General features: G+C 48.6%; 1 protein-coding gene across 1 annotated transcript in view; it reads left to right on the forward strand.

Annotated features, from left to right (window-relative positions):
* The window catches only part of sspo (SCO-spondin), a 538,757-nt gene that overhangs the window by 83,784 nt on the left and 434,551 nt on the right, over window positions 1-20,422 (forward strand). The window contains exons 19-22 of the mRNA XM_060824077.1: window positions 9,381-9,624; window positions 12,090-12,270; window positions 14,433-14,527; window positions 16,275-16,531. Coding sequence (XP_060680060.1) covers window positions 9,381-9,624; window positions 12,090-12,270; window positions 14,433-14,527; window positions 16,275-16,531 — 777 coding nt within the window. The remainder of the gene's footprint in view (window positions 1-9,380; window positions 9,625-12,089; window positions 12,271-14,432; window positions 14,528-16,274; window positions 16,532-20,422) is intronic.

The following is a 20,422-nucleotide window of genomic DNA, read 5'->3' on the forward strand; positions in this document are numbered from 1 at the left end:
TTTCAACTCTGATCTCCAGCATCTGCAGTCCTCACTTTTTCCCTCTACCAATGAAACCTAACACACCGTATGCCTTCTTAACAGCACTATCCACCTGGATGGCAATTTTCAGGGATCTATGTACGTGGACTCCAAGATCCCTCTGCACATCCACACTACCAAGAATCTTTCCACTGACCCAGTACTCTGCCTTCCTGTTATTCTTCCCAAAGTGAATCACCTCACATTTAGCTGCATTGAACTCCATTTGCCACCTCTCAGCCCAATTCTGCAGTTTATCTAAGTTCCCCTGTAACATTCTTCCATACTGTCCACTACTCCACTGACTTTAGTGTCATCTGCAAATTTACTAATCCATCCACTTATACCTGTGTCTAAGTCATTTATAAAAATGACAAACAGCAGTGGTCCCAAAACAGATCCTTGTGGCACACCACTAGTATCCGGACTCCAGGCTGAATGTTTTCCATCGACCACCACTCGCTGCCTTCTTTCAGAAAGCCAGTTTCTAATCCAAACTGCTAAATCACCCTCAATTCCATGCCTCTGCATTTTCTCCAACAGCCTTCCATGTGGAACCTTATCAAAGGCTTTACTGAAGTCCATGTATACCACGTCAACTGCCCTACCCTCATCTACATGCTTGGTCACCTTCTCAAAAAACTCAATGAGGTTTGTGAGACATGGCCTGCCCTTGACGAAACCATGTTGACCATCTGAAATCAAATTGTTGCTTGCTAGATGATTATAAATCTTATCTCTCATAATCCTTTCCAAAACCTTTCCTACAACAGAAGTAAAGCTCACTGGTCTATAATTACCTGGGTCATCTCTCCTGCCCTTCTTGAACAAGGACACAACATTTGGTACTAAACCTGTAGACAATGAGGACTCAAATATCAAAGCCAAAGGCTCTGCCATCTCCTCCCCAGCTTCCCAGAGAATCCTCAGATAAATCCCATCTGGCCCAGGGGACTTGTCTACTTTCACTCCTTCTAGAATTGACAACACCTGTGTGAAACTAACCTCATTCCTTTCCAGTCTAATATCTCGTACCACATTCTTCTCCTCTACAATATTCTCCTTTTCCTGAGTGAACACTGATGAGAAATGTTCATTTTGCACCTCTCCAATCTCCACAGGGTCTATACTCAACTTCCCATTTCTGTCTTTGACGGCCCTATACCTACCCTAATCATCCTTTTAATCCTCACATACCTATAGAAAGCTTTAGGGTTCTCCTTTATTCTATTTGCTAAAGACTGCTCATGTCTTCTCTTTGCTCTTCTTAACTCTCTCTTTAAATCCTTCCAAGCTGATCTGTAACTCTCCATCCCCTCATCTGTACCATCTTGCCTCATCAACACATAAGCCTCCTTCTTCTGCTTAACAAGAGATACAATTTCTGTAGTAAACCACGGTTCCCTTACATTATCACTTCCTCCCTGCCTGACAGGGACATAGCTATCAAGGACACGCAATATCTATTCCTTAAACCAGCTCCACATTTCCATTGTCTGCATCCCCCGCATTTTGCTACCCCATTCTGTGCATCCTAATTCTTGCCTAATCACATTATAATTGCCCTTACCCCATCAATAACTCTTGACCTGTGGCATGTACCTATCCCTCTACATCGCTAAATTAAACGTAACTGAATTATAGTCACTCTCTCCAAAGTGCTCACCCACAACTAAATCAAACACCTGGCCTGGTTCATTACCAAGCACCAGATCCAGTGGGACCTCCCCTCTTGTCGGCCCTTCGACATACTGTGTCAGGAAACCCTCCTGTACACACTGGAAGTATGCACATTTTTCTCTCTCTCTCTCGCGCACACATCATACACACATACTCTCTCTCTCTCACACACACGGACACAGACACATGACAGACACAGACACACGACAGACACAGACACACACACACACACATGGACACGGACACACATGGACACACACAGAGTCACACACAGATGCAGACACACGACAGACACACACACGGACACAGACACACACAGACACACACACACACGGACACAGACACACACAGACACACACACACACGGACACGGACACACACAGAGTCACACACCGACACACAGAGTCACACACGGACATAGACACAGACAGACACACACACACACACACACGGAGACAGACAGACACACACACACGGACACGGACACACACACAGTCACACACGGACACACACAGAGTCATACACGGACACACACACACACATCCTGGGGATGAGGGAAGGGAGAAACAGCAGTAAATGTTGACAACACCAAGGGTAAGAATTAAAAACCTCAAACAGGACATCAAAAAATAACAATGTCGGAAATCTGCCACTAGGAACAAGCTAGCAATCAGCTGCAGAAAGGGGCAACAGACCACAATGATGACCCTGTCCCTGGGAATATGCAAATGGGCACCTGCTGAATCATTACCCACTTCAAACTGACTGGAAAGGAAGAGAATTTCACCGTCCAGGACAAAGATCCAGTTGGTATCACCCATGTTGGTGCCAATGACATTGTCCAGGCTAGAAGGGAGACTCTGCTGAAAACTTTTGAATGGTCCGGAGCCAAACTCCAAAGCTGAACATCTTAGTGCCCCAGCCAGAGACAAAGTGGCTCAGGGTATGTAATGTCATGTAATGTCGAGGAGTTAAACACATAGCGTCTGAGGAATGGGCTTCACTGCCTGGGCACTGCTATCAGGACTGGGGTCCGTTACAAAGGACGGGCTAAATTGATACGTGCATAATAGGGATCTGATTGGTCAAAGTCAGATCGATTTAGAAATAGGTAAAATGTGTTTGACAAATTTATAGGAGATAATGCACAGGCAGGGATTAATGATTGGCTGACAGAGAGGATGAAGAACCGTGTGGTTCTCACGATGACAGACTGTGATAGTGGGGTACCTCAACAATCAGTGCATGGACCCCAGCTGTTCCCAATCGAGATCAATGACTGGGAGGAATATTTCCAAATGTGTGGATAAGATGAAGTTTAAGTGGGAGTGTGTGTTTATGGGGGGGATGTAAAGCAACTTCAGGAGAATTCAGATGGGAATACTGAGTGGAGAAGAACGTGAAAGATGGAATGAAATGTGGAAAAATGTGAGGTTATTCACTCTGATGGGAGACACAGATGGGCAGAGTATTTCTGAAATGGTGAGAGGTTGGAAAGTGTAGCTGTACAGAGGGACCAAGGTGTTCTTGTTGGTAAATCACTGAAGGCTAACCTGCAGACACAGCACGGTATTAGGGAGGTGAATGGAATGTGAGTCTTTATTGTAAGATTATTATAAGAACAGGACAGGGCCATCTGGTTTCAGTTGGTGAGGAAGAGCTTGGTTAGACCGCACCAGGAGTTCGGCACTTTTAGTTTCCTTATCTCAGGGAAGACATTTTTGCCAGGGAGATGTCCCCTTGACCTACCCCATTGTGCCGAGACAGTGCTATAGAGGGGGTACATCAGAGGTTCCTGCGACCTATCCCAATGTGGTGGGACCGTGCCAGAACGAGAGGTTGGGCAACTGGGCCTGGATTCTCATAGAAACGTACAAACGACTGAAAGGGATAGACAGGCGAGATTGGGGTAAGATGTTTCTCCTGGTCGGGGAGTCTAGACCAGGGGCCAGGGATAAAGAATTTGTTAGTTTTACTCTGAGGGTTGTGAATATTTAGGATTCTGAAGCCTGGAGAGGTGTGGAAGCTCTGTGAGTGAGTCAGGGTTGATGGATCTCTGATTACTGCTGGGGTACTGCTGTGGGAATCAGCGTCAAAACGTGTGGTGCTGGAAAAGGACAGCAGGATAGGCAGCATCTGAGGAGCAGGAGATCTTTTGAGCTTTTCATTGACTCTCTTACTCCTCAGATGCTGCCTGACACACTTTTCAATTCGGACTCTCCAGCATCTGCCGTCCTCACTCACTCTCTGCTATCAGGTAGGGATCGGGTGGGTAAAAGGCACTGGTGTGTTCAAACCAGGATTGTATTAAATGATGGAGCTGATTTGATGGGCCAAATGGCCGACTGCTTATCTATGTTCCCAGTGGGTGAAGCGGGAGCTATTCAGCTGGGACGGGCTTCACTTGGACTGATCTGGACCTGTGTCCTGGTGACTGGAACAATGAGGGCTACAGAGAGGGGCCGGTTTGGGAGAGGGGAAATGTTAACTTACAAAGCAAGAGGATCTGGCAGCATTACAGGGCAGCTACTTGAACAACGGTAACACAGAGTGGGACAGGAAATGATAGAGGGTACAAACACAGAGAAACAGCAGCAAATACCATCAATACAGGCCAGGGCGGCAAAAGGCAAAATGAACAGCTCTTGACTTGGGAGCACATAGGTATTAGGAACAAAATGAATGAATTAACAGCAAATCCAGGTAAATGGGTGTGATCTCCAGCACCACCATCACCATCATCACAGGCAGGAAGGGTGTTACAAGGAGATCACCGCTGGCAATATTCAGGACACTGTAACTTTCTGAAGGGACAGGCAGGAAGGATGGGGCTGCTGGGAAACATTGTTAGTATGAGATGGAAAAAGGATGACAGCAGGAACTGCTCAGAGATTGGAGGATACAGAATCCATACGGCTGTAGGTAAGGAACAGGTAAAGTAAGGATCAGGAAGATCTATAGGATCCCGAACAGCAGCTGTACAGCAGGACAGAGGGTCAGCCAGGAGATAGTGAGAGCATGTGACAAAGTGGGTGACTTTAATCGTGCAGATTGGGATGGGCAGATTGGGACGGTCAGATTGGGACGGTCAGACTGGGACAGTCAGATTGGGACAATCAGATAGGGACGGTCAGATAGGGACGGTCAGATTGGGACGGTCAGATAGTCTTCATGGAGTATATTCTGGGCTGTTTCCTTGAACAATATTCCTAGCCAGGGATCAGGCTGTTTTGGATCTGGTCATGTGTGTTGAGACAGGTTTAATAAATGATGTGAGAGTAAAAGATCCCCATGGAAACAGTGACCATAACGTGGCCAAATTCAGCATTCTGTCTGAGAGGGAGTAACGTGGCTCAGAAACGACTGTGCTAAACTTAAATAAGGATCATTACAGAGGAAGGTCTGGCATTGTGTGGAGTTGCACAGGGTGATGGAGCACACAGCTCCCAGTGAGCAGGTATCTATCAGGAATACTCTCCCTTGTATCAATGCAATGACCAGGGCCATCAACTGCAAACCTCACATTCTCAGTGATTCCTCTGTGATTTGTCCATTTACATCTCACTGAAGATTATAACGATTATAAACTTCCAAAGTTCACAAAAAGCACTATCCAGATTGCTAGGAGCATAAACGGGGATCAGCGAGGGGGTTGGGAAAACCCTAGTTATAGTCTTACAGCAATTGTTGCTTTCAACTGGAAAATGATGTGGTCAGTTTGATATTGAAGAAAGGTAAGGCAGGGAAAGGAGGGAATTCTGGAGCAGTTAGTTTAAGTCTGTTGTCAGGAACTTACAGAAGTTCATCCTTAAGGACTGAACATCTTCAAAATGTTCAGCTGATCCAAGAGACCCACATGGATTTGCAAAGGGTAGGTCATGCCTGATGGTTGTGTTTGGATTGTTTGAAACAGTGACTGAAGTAGTGGACAGAGGCGTGTATCTGGATGGTGTTTTTATCAACTTCCAGAAGGGAACTCTGTAAGTTTGTCATAAGTGACTGTACACTAAAGTTGAATCCAATGGAATCGAAGACAAATTATTGATCTGCTTCAGAGATTGGTTGAGCAAAGGGAGTCATCAGGGAGTGGGGAGAATACACAGAGATCCCCCTCCATGTGACAGAATCTCTCAATTGCTCTGTTGGATTAGTCTAAAAATCATTCCTCCAAATGCTCACATGGTCTCCCTCTCTCCTTCTCTCTGACTACGTGTCCCTCTGTCTGACTTTCCCCCTCTCTCATCTCTTTCTCTCTCTCTCTCTCTCTCTCTCTCTCTGTCGGTCTCAATATGTCTTTCTCTGCCCATCTAGAACGTAGATGTTACAGTGCAGTCAGGCAATTTCGGCCTCGATGCTCATCTAACCCTCACTGTTCCATTATTATCCCTATGTATGTCCAATACCCATTTAAATGCCCTTAACATCAGTGAGTCTACTACTGTTGCAGACACATCATTCCACGTCCCTACTACTCTCTGAGTAAAGAAACTACCCCAATATCTGTCCTCAATCTATCACCCCTCAATTTAAAGCTATACCCCATCGTGTTAGCCGTCACCATCTGAGGAGAAAGGCTCACCCTATCTAACCCTCTGATTATCTGATATGTATTGAGTATATCACCTCTCAACCTTCTCTCTAATGAAAACAGCTTCAAGTCCCTCAGCCTTTCCTCGTAAGCCCTCCCCTCCACACCAGGCAACATCCTGGTAAATCTCCTCTGAACCCTTTCCAAAGCTTCCACATCCTTCCTATAATGCAATGCCCAGAACTGTACACAATACTCCAGGTGCAGCCGTACCAGTGCCCTGTACAGCTGCAGCATGACCTCATGGCTCTGAAACTCAATCCCCTGACCAATAAACACCAACACACCATATCCCTTCTTAACAACCCTATCAACCTGGGTGGCAACTTTCAGGGATTTAAGTACCTGGACACCGTGATCTCTCTGTTCATCTGCACTGCCAAGAATTTTACCATTAGCCCAGTACTCTGCATTCCTGTTATTTCTTCCGAAGTGAATCACCTCACACTTTTCCACATTACACTCCATTTGCCACCTCTCAGCCCAGCTCTGCAGCTTATCTATGTCCCTCTGTAACCCGCAACATCCTTCAGCACTATCCACAGCTCTGCCTACCTTAGTGTCATCTGCAAATTTGCTAACCCATCCTTCTACACCCACATCCAGATCATTTATAAAAATGACAAACAGCAGTGGCCCCAAAACAGATCATTGCAGCACACCACTGGTGACTGAACTCCAGGATGAATATTTCCCATCAACCACCACCTCCTTTCAGCTGATCCAAACCGTTAAATCACCTTCAATCCCGAAACTCTGTATTTTGTGCAATAGCCCACCGTGGGGAACCTTATCAAACCCCTTACTGAAATCCACATACACCACATCAACTGTTTTACCCTCATCCACCTGTTTGGTCACCTTCTCAAAGAACTCAATAAGGTTTGTGAGGCATGACCTACCCTTCACAAAACCGTGCTGACTATCCTTAATCAAATTATTCCTTTCTCGATGATTATAAATCCTCTCTCTTATAACCTTTTCCAACACTTTACCAACAACAATGGAGTTCAATCCTGTCAAGTGTGAGGTTGTCCATTTTGGAAGGACAAATAAGAATGCAGAATACAGGGTTAACGGTAGGGTTCTTAGTAAGGTGGAGGAGCAGAGGGATCTTGGGGTCTATGTTCATAGCTCTTTGAAAGTTGCCACTCAGGTGGATAGTGCTTGTAAGAAGGCCTATGATGTATTAGTGTTCATTAGCAGAGGGATTGAATTCAAGGGTCATGAGGTGATGTTGCAGCTGTACAGGACCTTGGTAAGGCCACATTTGGAGTACTGTGTGCAGTTCTGGTCGCCTCACTTTAGGAAAGATGTGGAAGCTTTGGAGAGGGTGCAGAGGAGATTTACCAGGATGTTGCCTGGAATGGAGAATAGGTCGTACGAGGATAGGTTGAGAGCACTAGGCCTTTTCTCGTTGGAACGGTGATGGATGAGGAGTGACTTGATAGAGGTTTATAAGATGATCAGGGGAATAGATAGAGTAGACAGTCAGAGACTTTTTCCCCGGGTACAACAGAGTGTTACAAGGGGACATAAATTTAAGGTGAAGGGTGGAAGGTATAGGGGGGATTTCAGGGGTAGGTTCTTTACCCAGAGAGTGGTGGGGGCATGGAATGTGCTGCCTGTGGGAGTGGCAGAGTCAGAATCATTGGTGACCTTTAAGTGGCAATTGGATAGGTACATGGATAGGTGCTTAAGCTAGGACAAATGTTCGGCACAACATCGTGGGCTGAAGGGCCTGTTCTGTGCTGTATTGTTCTATGTTCTATGTTCTAACTGAAGTAAGGCTCACTGGTCTATAATTACCAGGGTTGTCACTACTCCCCTTCTTAAACAAGGAACAACATTTGCTATCCTCCAGTCTTCTGGCACTATTCCTGTTGACAATGATGACATAAAGATCAAAGCCAAAGGCTCTGCGATCTCCCCTCTGGCTGCCCAGAGAATCCGAGGATAAATCCCATCCGGTCCCTGGGTCTTATCTATTTTCAGATCTTCCAAAATTGCTAAAGCCTCCTCTTTGTCAACCTCAACCCCATCTAATCCTGTAGCCTGTATCTCCGTATTCTCACTAACATTGCCCTTTTCCAAAGTGAATACTGACAAAAAGACTCATTAAGCGCTTCCCCTATGTCCTCAGGTTCCCACACATAACTTCCCACCACTATCCTTGATTGACCCTAATCTTACTCTAGTCATTCTTTTATTCCTGATATACCGATAGAAGGCCTGATGGTTTTCCTTGATCCTATCCACCAACAACTTCTCTTGTCCCCTTCTGGCTGTTCTTCATCCTCTCTTTAGAACTTTTCTGGCTAACGTATAACTCTCAAGCTCCCTAACTGAGCCTTCACCCCTCACCCTCACATGAGCCTTCTTCTTCCTCGTGACAAGAGCTTCAACTTCTTTAGTAAACCATGTCTGCCTCCCTCGACAACTACCTCCCTGACTGATAGGTAGATACTTATCGAGGACCCACAGTAGCTGTTCCTTGAATAAGCTCCACATTTTCAAGTGTATCCATCCTCTGCAGTTTCCTTCCCCATCCTCTACATCCTAAATCTTGCCTAATTGCATCATAATTGCCTTTCCCCCAGTTATACCTCTTTCCCTGCGGTATATACCTATCCCCGCCCATTGCTATTGTAAACATAATTGAGTTGTGGACACTATCGCCATAGTGTTCACCTACCTCCAAATCTAACACCTGGCCGGGTTCATTCCTCAGTACCAAATCCAATATGGCATCACCCCTTGTTGGCTGTCTACATACTGTGTCAGAAAACCCTCCTGCACACGTTGAACAAAAACTAACCCATCTAAACGACTTGAACTATAGTATTCCCAGTCCATATTGGGGAAGTTAAAGTCTCCCATAATAGCTACCCTGTTACTCTTGCTCCTATTGAGAAGGATCTTTGTTATCCTTTCTCCACATCCCTGGAACAATTTGGAGGCCTATAAAAAAACTCCCAACAAGGTGACCTCTCCTTTCCTGTTTCTCACCTCAGCCCAAACTACCTCAGTGGATGAGCCCTCAAATGCCTCAGCTGTGCTAATGAAGGTGATGTTGTTTTTTCTCCCACAGCGATACAGTGCAGTGGTGGTCAGGTGTACAGTGACTGCTCTCGGCCCTGTCAGAACTCCTGTGTACACCTGCGTATGGGTCTACAGTGTGGCCCAGGCGTGGAGTGTGTCCCGGGCTGTAACTGTCCTGGGGACTTGGTGCTCAATGAGGACGGTCAGTGTGTTCCACCATCCCTGTGCCCATGCCTGTTTGATGATGCAGTCTATCCAGCTGGCTCAACCAGGAACAGAAACTGCAATACATGGTATGTGGGATAGCACAACGCGTGGCCACCCTCCTTACACCCCATCCCTGACCCTCACACCCCCTTCCTGGCCCTCACACCCCTCCATGACCCTCCCTGACCCTCACACCCCCTCCCTGACTTTCACATCCCCTCCCTGACCCTCACACCCCCTCCCTGACCTTCACATCCCCTCCCTGACTCGCACACCCCCTCCCTGACTCTCATACCTGCTCCCTGACCCTCACACGTCCTACTGACCCTCACACCCCCTCCCGGACTCTCACATCCCTTCCATGACCCTCACACCCTTCCCTGACTCTCACATACCCTCCCTCACCTTCCCTGACCTTCACACCCCCTCCCTGACCCTCCCTGATCCTCACACTCCCTCCCTGACCCTCACTGACACTCCCTGACACTCACAACCCCTCCCTGACCCTCACACCCCGTCCCTGACCCCCACACCCCCTCTCTGACCCTCACACCCCGTCCCTGACCCTTTGTGATCCTCACACCCCCTCCCTGAACCTCCCTGACCCTCACACCCCATCCCTGACCCTCCCTGACTCTCACACCCCGTCCCTGACCCTTTGTGATCCTCACACCCCCTCCCTGAACCTCCCTGACCCTCAAACCCTCTCCCTGACCCTCCCTGACCCTCACACCTACTTTACAGACAGAGGGAGTTTCCTTCTGGGATGAGCTGGATGCTGTGTTTTCATGGTCAGGATATGAGTCTCCAGCCTGGGGATACAGACAGACAGGGAGTGTGTGTGTGTGCAGGCAGACTCCCGGGGATGAAGGGTTATTTCACACGCTGCACAGGCATTACCGGCCCCACTCTTTCAGGGTGGATCCTCCATGAACAGTTTGTGTTTGTTTCAGTGAGATCAATGGGCCTGGGGAGTGTTGGACTGTGGGCAATACCTTCAGGATTCAGAGCCAGAGGATTTGGCAGTGAGATTGGGAAAGATTCTTCCCACAAAGAACTGGACTAAGCTGATACCCTTCAGAAACAGATGGATTTTAGGTCCATTATTCCCTTTAAACCTGACGGTTGGTTTAACAGAAGGAGCAGAAGGGGAACTAGCCATTGAGCTGATCCAGGCTAGTGTTTATGACAGTGTCGCTGGCTCAGTCAGTGTTTATAGCCCATCCCTAATTGCCCAGGGGGCAGTTATGAGTCAGCCACATCACTGTGGGTCTGGAGTCATGTGTAAGTCAAACCAGGTAAGGATGGCAGTTCCTTTCTCTGAAGGATGTTAGTGAACCAGATATTCATGAATGACAATTGACAATGGACTCATGGTCTTCATTCAACTCTTAATTCCACATTTCTTCTTCATTGAACTCAAATTGCCCCATCTGTGGGTGTAAGGATTCGGACCCAGGCGTGAATGGTGAGTCTGGGCGTGACATTCTGGTTTTGGGATGGAGACGTGGTTCCCATGGGAACAGGCTGGTCAGAGGGCTTTGATGAAACCACCCTGTCACCTGTTCCCTCCAGCCCACAGGATAGGTTGGTTTCATTAGATTTCTCTACCACATGACCTGCTACAGCCAATGGGGAGTGGGTACCCCAGTGAGATCCCCCCAAATATACCCACCTCCTGAGAGATCACCAACAAAATATACCCACCCACCCAGTGATATCTGTGGTAACATCTGTGGGGGGTGGGTTACTCCAGAAGTTTCTGCGATAAGATACATATGCATTAGGAAAGGCAGGGTTTGGTTTGGAGTAGTCAGTGTAGTTATTAAATTGGAAAGAGTGCATTAGAAATTTACAAGGATGGTGCCTGGACTCAACGGTCTGAGCTATTGGGAGAGGTTGGACAAGCGAGGACATTTTTCTTTAGAGCGTAGGAGACTGAGGGGACCTTATAGAGGTATGGAAGATCTTGAGAGGCATGGAGAGGGTGAACACACTCAGTCTTTTTCCCAAGGTTGGAGAATAGAGGACTCGAGGGCCTCAGTTTAGGGTCAGAGGGAAAAGAATAAAAGGGAACCTGAGGGGCAATGTTTTTACACAGAGGGTGGTACGCTTATGTGCCAAGTGCAGGGAAATGGGGTTAGCGCGGACCGACGTTTTGGTCAGCATGGACCAGTTGGGCCGAAAGGCCTGTCTCTGTGCTGCAGGACACGATCACTCTATATGCCCTGTATACCCTATATACCCTATATCACTCTATATACCCTCCTCGAGAGATCCTCCTAAAACATACCCCCAGGCACACTCTCTCTGTGTCACCACCTGGAGCTTTGCAGGAGGGGGTGTGGAGGGGGAGAATCAGTTGGGCAGAGTGTGATCTCACTGCTCTAACAGAAAGGACCGAGCTTGAGGGTATTCCTCAACTTCTTCACATGTTCCAGTATCTCACTCACTCTCTCTCTCTCTCTCTCTCTCTCTGTCTCTCTCTCTCTCTCTGTCCATCTCTCTCTCTCTCTCTCTGTCTCTCTCCCTTGGCCTCTCTGTGTTACAGCGTGTGTATCAGGGGTCTCTGGAACTGCACGGACCTGATCTGTCCTGAAACAGCATCCTGTCCTAATAATCTCATCTACACCTTCCGCTCCTGCCTCAAAACCTGCAGCAACATCGACCTGAATGAGACCTGTCACCATCCGACTGACGGCTGTACCTGCCCAGAGCACCTCGTCCTGCTGGTGGGTACACGGACAGCAGACTGTGGGTCAGGCTGGGAGAGGGGTGTGTGTGTGTGTGAGTGTGTGTGAGAGAGCACACTGGGAGGGGGTGAGGAGTGTGCTGTGAGGGGGGGAGGGAGAGTGTGCTGTGAGGGGGGGGGAGTGTGCTGTGAGGGGGAGGGGGAGTGTGCTGTGAGGGGGAGGGGGGAATGTGCTTTGAGGGGGAGGGGGAATGTGCTGCGAGGGGGAGGGGGAGTGTGCTGTGAGAGGGGAGTGGGGGAGTGTGCTGAGAGGGGGACGGGAAGTGTGTTGTGAGGGGGAGGGGGAGTGTACTGTGAGGGGGGTGTGCTGTGAGGGGGGAGGGGGAGTGTGCTGTGAGGGGGGAGGGGGAGTGTGCTGTGAGGGGGGTGTGTGCTGTGAGGGGAGAGGGGGAGTGTACTGTGAGGGGGGAGGGGGTGTGTACTGTGGGGGGGGGAGTGTGCTGTGAGGGGGGTGTGTGCTGTGAGGGGGAGGGGGAATGTGCTGTGAGGGGGGAGGGGGAGTGTGCTGTGAGGTGGGTGTGTGCAGTGAGGGGGGAGGGGGAGTGTGCTGTGAGGAGCGAGGGGGAGTGTGCTGTGGGGGGGTGTGTGCTGTGAGGGGGGGAGGGGGAGTGTGCTGTGATGGGGGAGGGGGTGTGTGCTGTGAGGGGGGAGGGGGGAGGGGGAGTGTGCTGTGAGGGGGGGTGGGGGAGTGTGCTGTGAGGGGGGGAGTGTGCTGTGAGGGGGGTGCGGTAGTGTGTTGTGAGGGGGTGGGGTAGTGTGTTGTGAGTGGGATGGGGAGTGTGCTGTGAGGGGGGAGGGGGTGTGTACTGTGAGGGGGGAGGGAGAGTGTGCTGTGAGGGAGAGGGGGAGTGTGCTGTGAGGGGGGTGGGGATGTGTGCTGTGAGGGGGGTGGGGGAGTGTGCTGTGGGGAGGGGAGTGTGCTGTGAGGGGGGTGGGGGAGTGTGCTGTGAGGGGGGAGGGAGGAGTGTGCTGTGAGGGGGGAGTGTGCTGTGAGGAGGGATGGGGTGTGTGCTGTGAGGGGGGAGGGGGAGTGTGCTGTGAGGGGGGAGGGGGAGTATGCTGTGAGGGGGGAGGGGAGTGTGCTGTGAGGGGGGAGGGGAGTGTGCTGTGAGGGGGAGGGGGAGTGTGCTGTGATGGGGGAGGGGGGAGTGTGCTGTGAGGGGGGGGAGTGTGCTGTGAGGGGGAGGGGGAGTGTGCTGTGAGGGGGTGGGGAGTGTGCTGTGAGAGGGGAAGGGGAGTGTGCTGTGGGGAGGGGAGGGGGAGTGTGCTGTGACAGGGGAGGGGAGTGTGCTGTGAGGGGGGGAGGGGGAGTGTGCTGTGAGGGGGGAGGGGGAGTGTGCTGTGACAGGGGAGGGGAGTGTGATGTGACGGGGGAGGGGTAGTGTGCTGTGAGGGGGGGAGGTGGTGTGTGCTGTGAGGGGGGAGGGGGAGTGTGCTGTGAGGAGGGGAAGGGGGAGTGTGCTGTGAGGAGGGGGAGGGGGAGTGTGCTGTGACGGGGGAGGGGGAGTGTGCTGTGAGAGGGGAGGGGTAGTGTGCTGTGACGGGGGAGGGGGAGTGTGCTGTGAGGGGGAGGGGAGTGTGCTGTGAGGGGGGTTACAACATTAAACATTCCAGCCCAGTTACAGGCCCTTCAGCCCTCGATGTTGTGCCAACCTGTGGAACCAATCTGATGCCCACCGTGGGTGGCACGGTGGCACAGTGGTTAGCACTGCTGCCTCACAGCACCAGGTTCCCAGGTTCGATCCCAGCCTCAGGCGACTGACTGTGTGGAGTTTGCACGTTCTCCCCGTGTCTGCGTGGGTTTCCTCCAGGTGCTCCGGTTTCCTCCCACAGTCCAAAGATGTGCAGGTCAGGTGAATTGGCCATGCTAAATTGCCCGTAGTGTTAGGTAAGGGGTAAATATAGGGGTATGGGTGGGTTGTGCTTCAGCGGGTTGGTGTGGACTTGTTGGGCCGAAGGGCCTGTTTCCACACTGTAAGTAATCTAATCTAACCTGATTAATTGTGAAAACTGGGAGGCATGGACACATTGGGCTGAAGGGCCTGTTTCCAAGCTCTAGGCCTCGATAACTCTATGTCCTACTGTGTGTTTCTCCATGATACTCCATGTTACTGCCTGAGTTTCTTTGGTTTCTCTTGTCAGGGTGATAAATGTGTGGCTCCAGCTGACTGTCCGTGTCACCACACTGGCCGAGAGTATGAGAGGGGGCAGACTATTGAGAAGGATTGCAATGAATGGTAATGGCATTACTTCACAAATTGACTCATTTCACTGGATGTGATTTGGTGAAAAGCCTTTGTACAGAACAGACTGGAATGCGTGGGTGGAATGGCCTCCTCCTGAACTCTAACCAGACTCATTCCTGATGAACAGTGAGATAAGATTTCCTCACTTTGATGATCCATTCTACTCCCTCATCATCCTCTCCACTCTCCGTCATCTTCCCAGACTCCCCTCCCTCATCCTTTCCTCTCAATCCTGTCCTCTTGTACCTCCACTGTTTTTTACACCCATGTCCCTCACCCCCTCATCCTACCTCACCTCCTGGGCTTGACCTCCTTCATATTTCCCAGGGATCCCTGAATTATCACATCTGTCCTTTCATCCATTTCCTGTCTGAATGACATTTTCATTTGGAATTTGCCCTGAGCTAACTGTCACTGTCAGTCCTCACTCATTATCCCTCTCCCTCACTCATTACCATTCTCCCTCACTCATTACTACTCTCCTTCACTCATTATCCCTCTCCCTCACTCATTATCCCTCTCCCTCGCTAATTATCCCTCTACCTCACTCATTACCACTCTCCCTCACTCATTACCACCCTCCATCACTCATTACCACTCTCCCTCACTCATTATCCCTCTCCCTCACTCATTACCACTCTCCATCATTGACTGAAAGACCATTCTACCCTATGAATCTGTACTGACCTATCCGAATCATATTGTCGACCAACATTACTGGCTCTGAAGAGAAACTTGGCTTCCCCCACCAAGGTCATGGAGCCGTGTAGTTCAACAGCACAGAGAAGGCCCTTCAGCCCATTAGTCTGTACAGGTCTAAAATAATGCTTTCCCTATTCTAACCCTTTTGTCCAGCACTGGGCCCATAGCTTTGTTTCCTTGGCATCATGAGTGACACATCGAAATCTCTCTTGATTGTGATGAGGGTTTCTGTATCTCCCATCCACCCAGGCAGTGGGCTCCAGATTCCCCCCCACCCTCTGAGTGAATAAAGATATCCTCACATCTCCTCGAAGCCTCCTGACCCTTCCCCTTCAAGCTCTGACCCTGGTCATTGACCCCTCCCCACCCTCACTAAGGTGAACATTCCTTCATGTCTACCCTGGCCATGCCCCTCACCATTTTATGCATCTCAGTCCTGTCTCCTCTATATTGTCACCTCGAATCTGTCAATCAGCAGAAAGTTGAATTCCTTCACCCTTACTGAGAGATCAGCTCCCTCCCATGAGATAATTGATTCTTCACCCAAGCTCGTTGAGACCTTTACTGTTTTCAGACCCCCTGGAGTTGAAACAGTGTCCTGACCAGCAGCTGCTCCCAAACTCATCACTTCCTGGCCTTCCCACGGACATCAGCCTCAGACCTTATTCCCAACACAGTGGAGCAGCTTAAGGCACGTTCCCCTTCTCCCAGAACCTGCTCCCAGCACATGGTGTCAGACACTTTAAACAAGCTGTCCTTCATGTTATACAGGGCTAGCCCGTAAAATGTAAACCTCGAACCTCTCTCTTTTCCAAACTTGTAATGAACATCCCTGTAGCAGAGTACTCCCTGCCTGCCCATCACCATGTCCTCCCTCCATCTGCTCCTCTCCATTACCCTGACTGTCACAGAGTCCTCACCTTGCTCACTCCCCATCACTACCCGTCATCATCGATCACTATCCAATGGTATCCATGGTTACCTGTTGTTACTATTGATTGGTTCACTGATGCTGCTGTCTTGTGATTCTGTTTAGTGTGTGTCGCGATCGGAGATGGCAGTGCAGTAACAGGCCATGTGCAGGGAGCTGCCTGGCTACAGGAGACCCTCACTACATGACGTTTGATGGACGGATGTACAGCTTCCTTGGAGACTGTCAGTATGTGTTAGTCCAGGAAAGCAGAGGGCTGTTCAGTGTGACGGCTGAGAATGTACCGTGTGGGACCAGCAGGGTCACCTGTACCAAGTCCATCATTCTGACAATTGGCAACACCATCATTCACATGCTGAGGGGTAAGAGACGGTCACAGGGCGATTGTGAAAGTCAGCAGAATGGAAAATGTACTCACTTTCTGCAGGCAGCATTCAGCAGGAATGTCAAGAGAAACACCATTGAGTGCCCACTCTTGGGGGTGGGGGTGGGGGGGGGGGGAATGCAAAATGCAGAGAGGATTGAGAACAGAATAAGGAAGGAGAGGCCAGACAGTGAGCATGTGACCAGGTTAGCAGGAAGTTGTGACTGAGTGGTAAATCTGAATCTGTTGGTCACTGGTGATCAGATTTCTACAAGCAGAGAAAAACTGTACTCTGCAAACTAGATTTAGAAATAAATTAAAAACAGGGGAGAGCTGTTGAGTCCTTTAACCATGCTTCAATCTCAATAAAATAATGGCATTTTTGGGTTGTCCAGTAACAGTAACCTGTCAGAACACAACCTTCTCCAGCTAGTTTGATGTCATTACCAAATTTGGAAATATTACGGTTGGTCTCCACCTCCACCTTTTAAAGGGTCTGTTCAGCTAAAGACCATAAAATGGGGACCCTCACTGCGGGGAATGTGAGGTCGTACATTTGGCAGGAAGAGTGGAGGAGCCAAATATTATTTAAATGGATAAAGACTGCGGAGAGTTGTAGAATGGATAGATTTGGGAATCCATATCCATGAATCAGAAAAAACTGAACATCCATGTTCAGCAGTGGCCAGGGAAGGCCAGGGAAGGCCAGGGAAGGCCAGGGAAGGCCAGGGAAGGCCAGTGGAAGGCCAGGGAAGGCCAGGGAAGGCCAGGGAAGGCCAGGGAAGGCCAGGGGAAAGTTGGCCTTTAGTTCAAAGAGAATGCAGTATAAAAGTCGGGAGGTTTTGCTAAAACTATATAAGGCACCAATCAGAGCACAGATGGAATTCTGTGACCAGGTTTGGGTCCCTTACTCAAGGGACTGTCGTTCAGGATATGGAGGGACAGTCTTACGAGGAAAGGTTGAATAGGCTGGGCCTGAACTAATTAGAATATAGAGAAATGAAAGGTGGCCTTATTGAAACAGACAAGATTTGAAGGAGGACATGAACAGGAGAGATGTGGAAAGGTTGTTTCTCTGTATGACAGTTTAGGAACTGAGGGCAGCTGCACATTGAAGACAAAAATGTGGAGGAATTCCTTCTCTCTGAAGGGAGTGAATCTGTGGGATTCTTTACCTTAGAGAGTTTTTGAGGCTGGGTCAGTAAATAAATTCAAGGTTACAAGAGATAGATTTTTAGTCAGTTTGGGGGGCTTCAAGGGTTATAGGGAATAGATAGGGACCTGGAGTAGAGGGCGGTCAGATTAGCTGTGATCTCATTCAATAGCACAGCAGACGTGATGGACCAAATGGCCTATTTCTGATCTGATGTCTTTCTGTTTACCCCATTAGTAACTGCCTGCCGTCTGTGAATGGTCTGCTTATTCCTGGTCTGTGCTGTGTCTCTGTAAATCAATCCTCAATCGATATTATGATACTCCCAGTGGGACCTTCTGAAAATCTCGATCCACTGGCTCTCCTTTCTCTCGGCTCCTATAGGTTTGTCAAACAGCCTTTCTCCCTCATCAGTCCGCACTGACTCTGTCCAATTTCCCATCTTCTTCCAGCTCTGCCATCCTTTAGAACCGATTCAAACATTTCCCTCCACACCTGAGATCAAACAGTCCTGTGGCTCTCTCTCTCTCTCTCTCTCTCTCACTCTCTCTCTCTCTCTCCCTCTGCTGTGGTTAACATCTGCTGTCTTCTATTCAGGAGGAATATTTTCTGGATCATGAAGAATAATCACCAGCATCCAGTTTCCCATTTCCTGAGCAACAGACATTCCTATTTATGGGGAGGCGATGGCCTTTGGTATTATCACTGGCCTGTTAATCCAGAGACCCAGGGTAATGTTCTGGGGACCAAGGTTCAGATCCCACTCAGGCAGATGGTGGAATTCGAATCCAACAAAAAAAAGCATCTGGAGTTAAGAACCTAATGATGACCATGAATCCATTATTGATTAACAGGAAAAACCCATCTGGGTCACCAATGTCCTTCAGAGAAGGAAACTGCCACCCTGCCCCCGGTCTGGCCTCCATGTGACTCCAGACCCACAGCAATGTGGGTGACCGTTAACTGCCCCTCCCCCAGGCAATTAGGGATGGGCAAGAAATGCTGGTGTTGACAGTGAGGCCCTCATCCTGTGAAGGAATAAATAAAAAATAAATCTGAGTGTCAAGAAGAAATGCAGCTGCGACATAATTAGTCCCTTCATTTGGTTGTGATTATAAATCACAGAATCACAGTGAGAGAAGGCCATTCAGCCAGGTGTGCCTGCACTAATAGTCTGGCTCTATTCTCATGGGCTCGTCTCCTGTCCCTGTCCCTACCCACCATTTCTATTCAAATAACCATCCAATGCCCGTCTTCAGTAGCCCCAGCTCTGGTCCTATGGGACATATTCAGTAGGAATTTGTCACAAAGACCCAAGTATGCTGGTGCCTGTTGGCTAACGGAGCCCTCCCCCTGCTAATATACTGCTCCCTGCACCATGTGCGGTTGTGATGTCTAGCAACCCTGGATTGAGGTACATTTTCACGTGGTAGTTTACCTCATCAACCTCTTCCTGTCTTTCCACCATGAATGATACTTTATTTAAAAAAAGCCCACTGTAACAGGTTTGTTAAAATCCTTTCACACCTCCATGTTGGATATCATGATTTACTAAGACTCTTGCTGTCACTCTCCCAATAATGGACTACAGCACCTTCTCCTGACAGAGATTGGATTAACTGGCTCCTAATTTCCTGCCTTCTGTCTCACTGCAATCTTCAATAAATATTTACATTGCTGTATTATTGTCTATTGCCCAATCCAATCTGCTTAAAATTTAAGGAAGTTTTAATAAGAAATAAACAACATGCCTACTGTCACCTGGGGACTCTGGAGTACCTCCATAAAGGCAGGGGGGAGATTGAAGGGAGATTTTGCTGATTTCGCTTTATTGGCTGAATTGTTGCACTGGGCCCACATAAGCCATGGTCACCTGACCAGGGGCCAATCAAACTTTGTTGTTGAGCCGTTGTCCCTTAGTTACGAACCCATTGATTCTGTGGGGTCTGTTTCTGCTCTGACTGGTCCAGGAAAATTCAATATTTTATACATTTCACTGTGTGCTCCAGTAAGCATCTTTTTGCACTTGGTTTAAAGCAGTAATTTCTCTGTTTTTAACCCAAAAATAAAGGAAATCAAAAGGTCTGTTAATAAAGGCATTACACAACATCTCACACAATACCCCTGTCATATTTGGAGATGCCAGTGTTGGACTGGGGTGTACAAAGTTAAAAATCACACAACACCAGGTTATAGTCCAACAGGTTTAATTGGAAGTACAATTGGACTATAAGCTGGTGTTGTGTGATTTTTAACTTTGAATACCCCTGTCAGCAGTGTCACCCCTTGAGGGTGAGAGTCAGAGAGATAACACTGAAAGGGAGGGACAGGCGAGCAGGGAATGGGTGTTATTCATGTGAGGCGTAATGTGGACGGTATTACACCTTGGAATTCTGATCTTTTGGATATGCATTAACAAAGTAGGCTTTGCAAAGTTGTGTAATGTCTGAGTTGACAAATTGATATGAAACTGGTAAAAGTGGCAATGAATGACAAGAATAGAAGCAGACTTCAGGGAGACAGAGAGAAGATGGTGCGTGAGGGTGGTAATTGTCAGGTAAAGGCTGAAGTATTCATTGCGACAGGATGATCAAGGATAGGAAACAGAAAACAAAAAGCACAATTTTACAGACAGTGTGAGCTGCTTATTACTCAGTACATATTATTACTTGGTACACATTATTACTCGTTGTGTGTTAATACTCAGTGCATCTGATTACTCAGTACACGTTATTA

This window comes from Hemiscyllium ocellatum, chromosome 4, assembly GCF_020745735.1.
Source record: "Hemiscyllium ocellatum isolate sHemOce1 chromosome 4, sHemOce1.pat.X.cur, whole genome shotgun sequence".
NCBI classification, from domain to species: Eukaryota; Metazoa; Chordata; class Chondrichthyes; order Orectolobiformes; family Hemiscylliidae; genus Hemiscyllium; species Hemiscyllium ocellatum.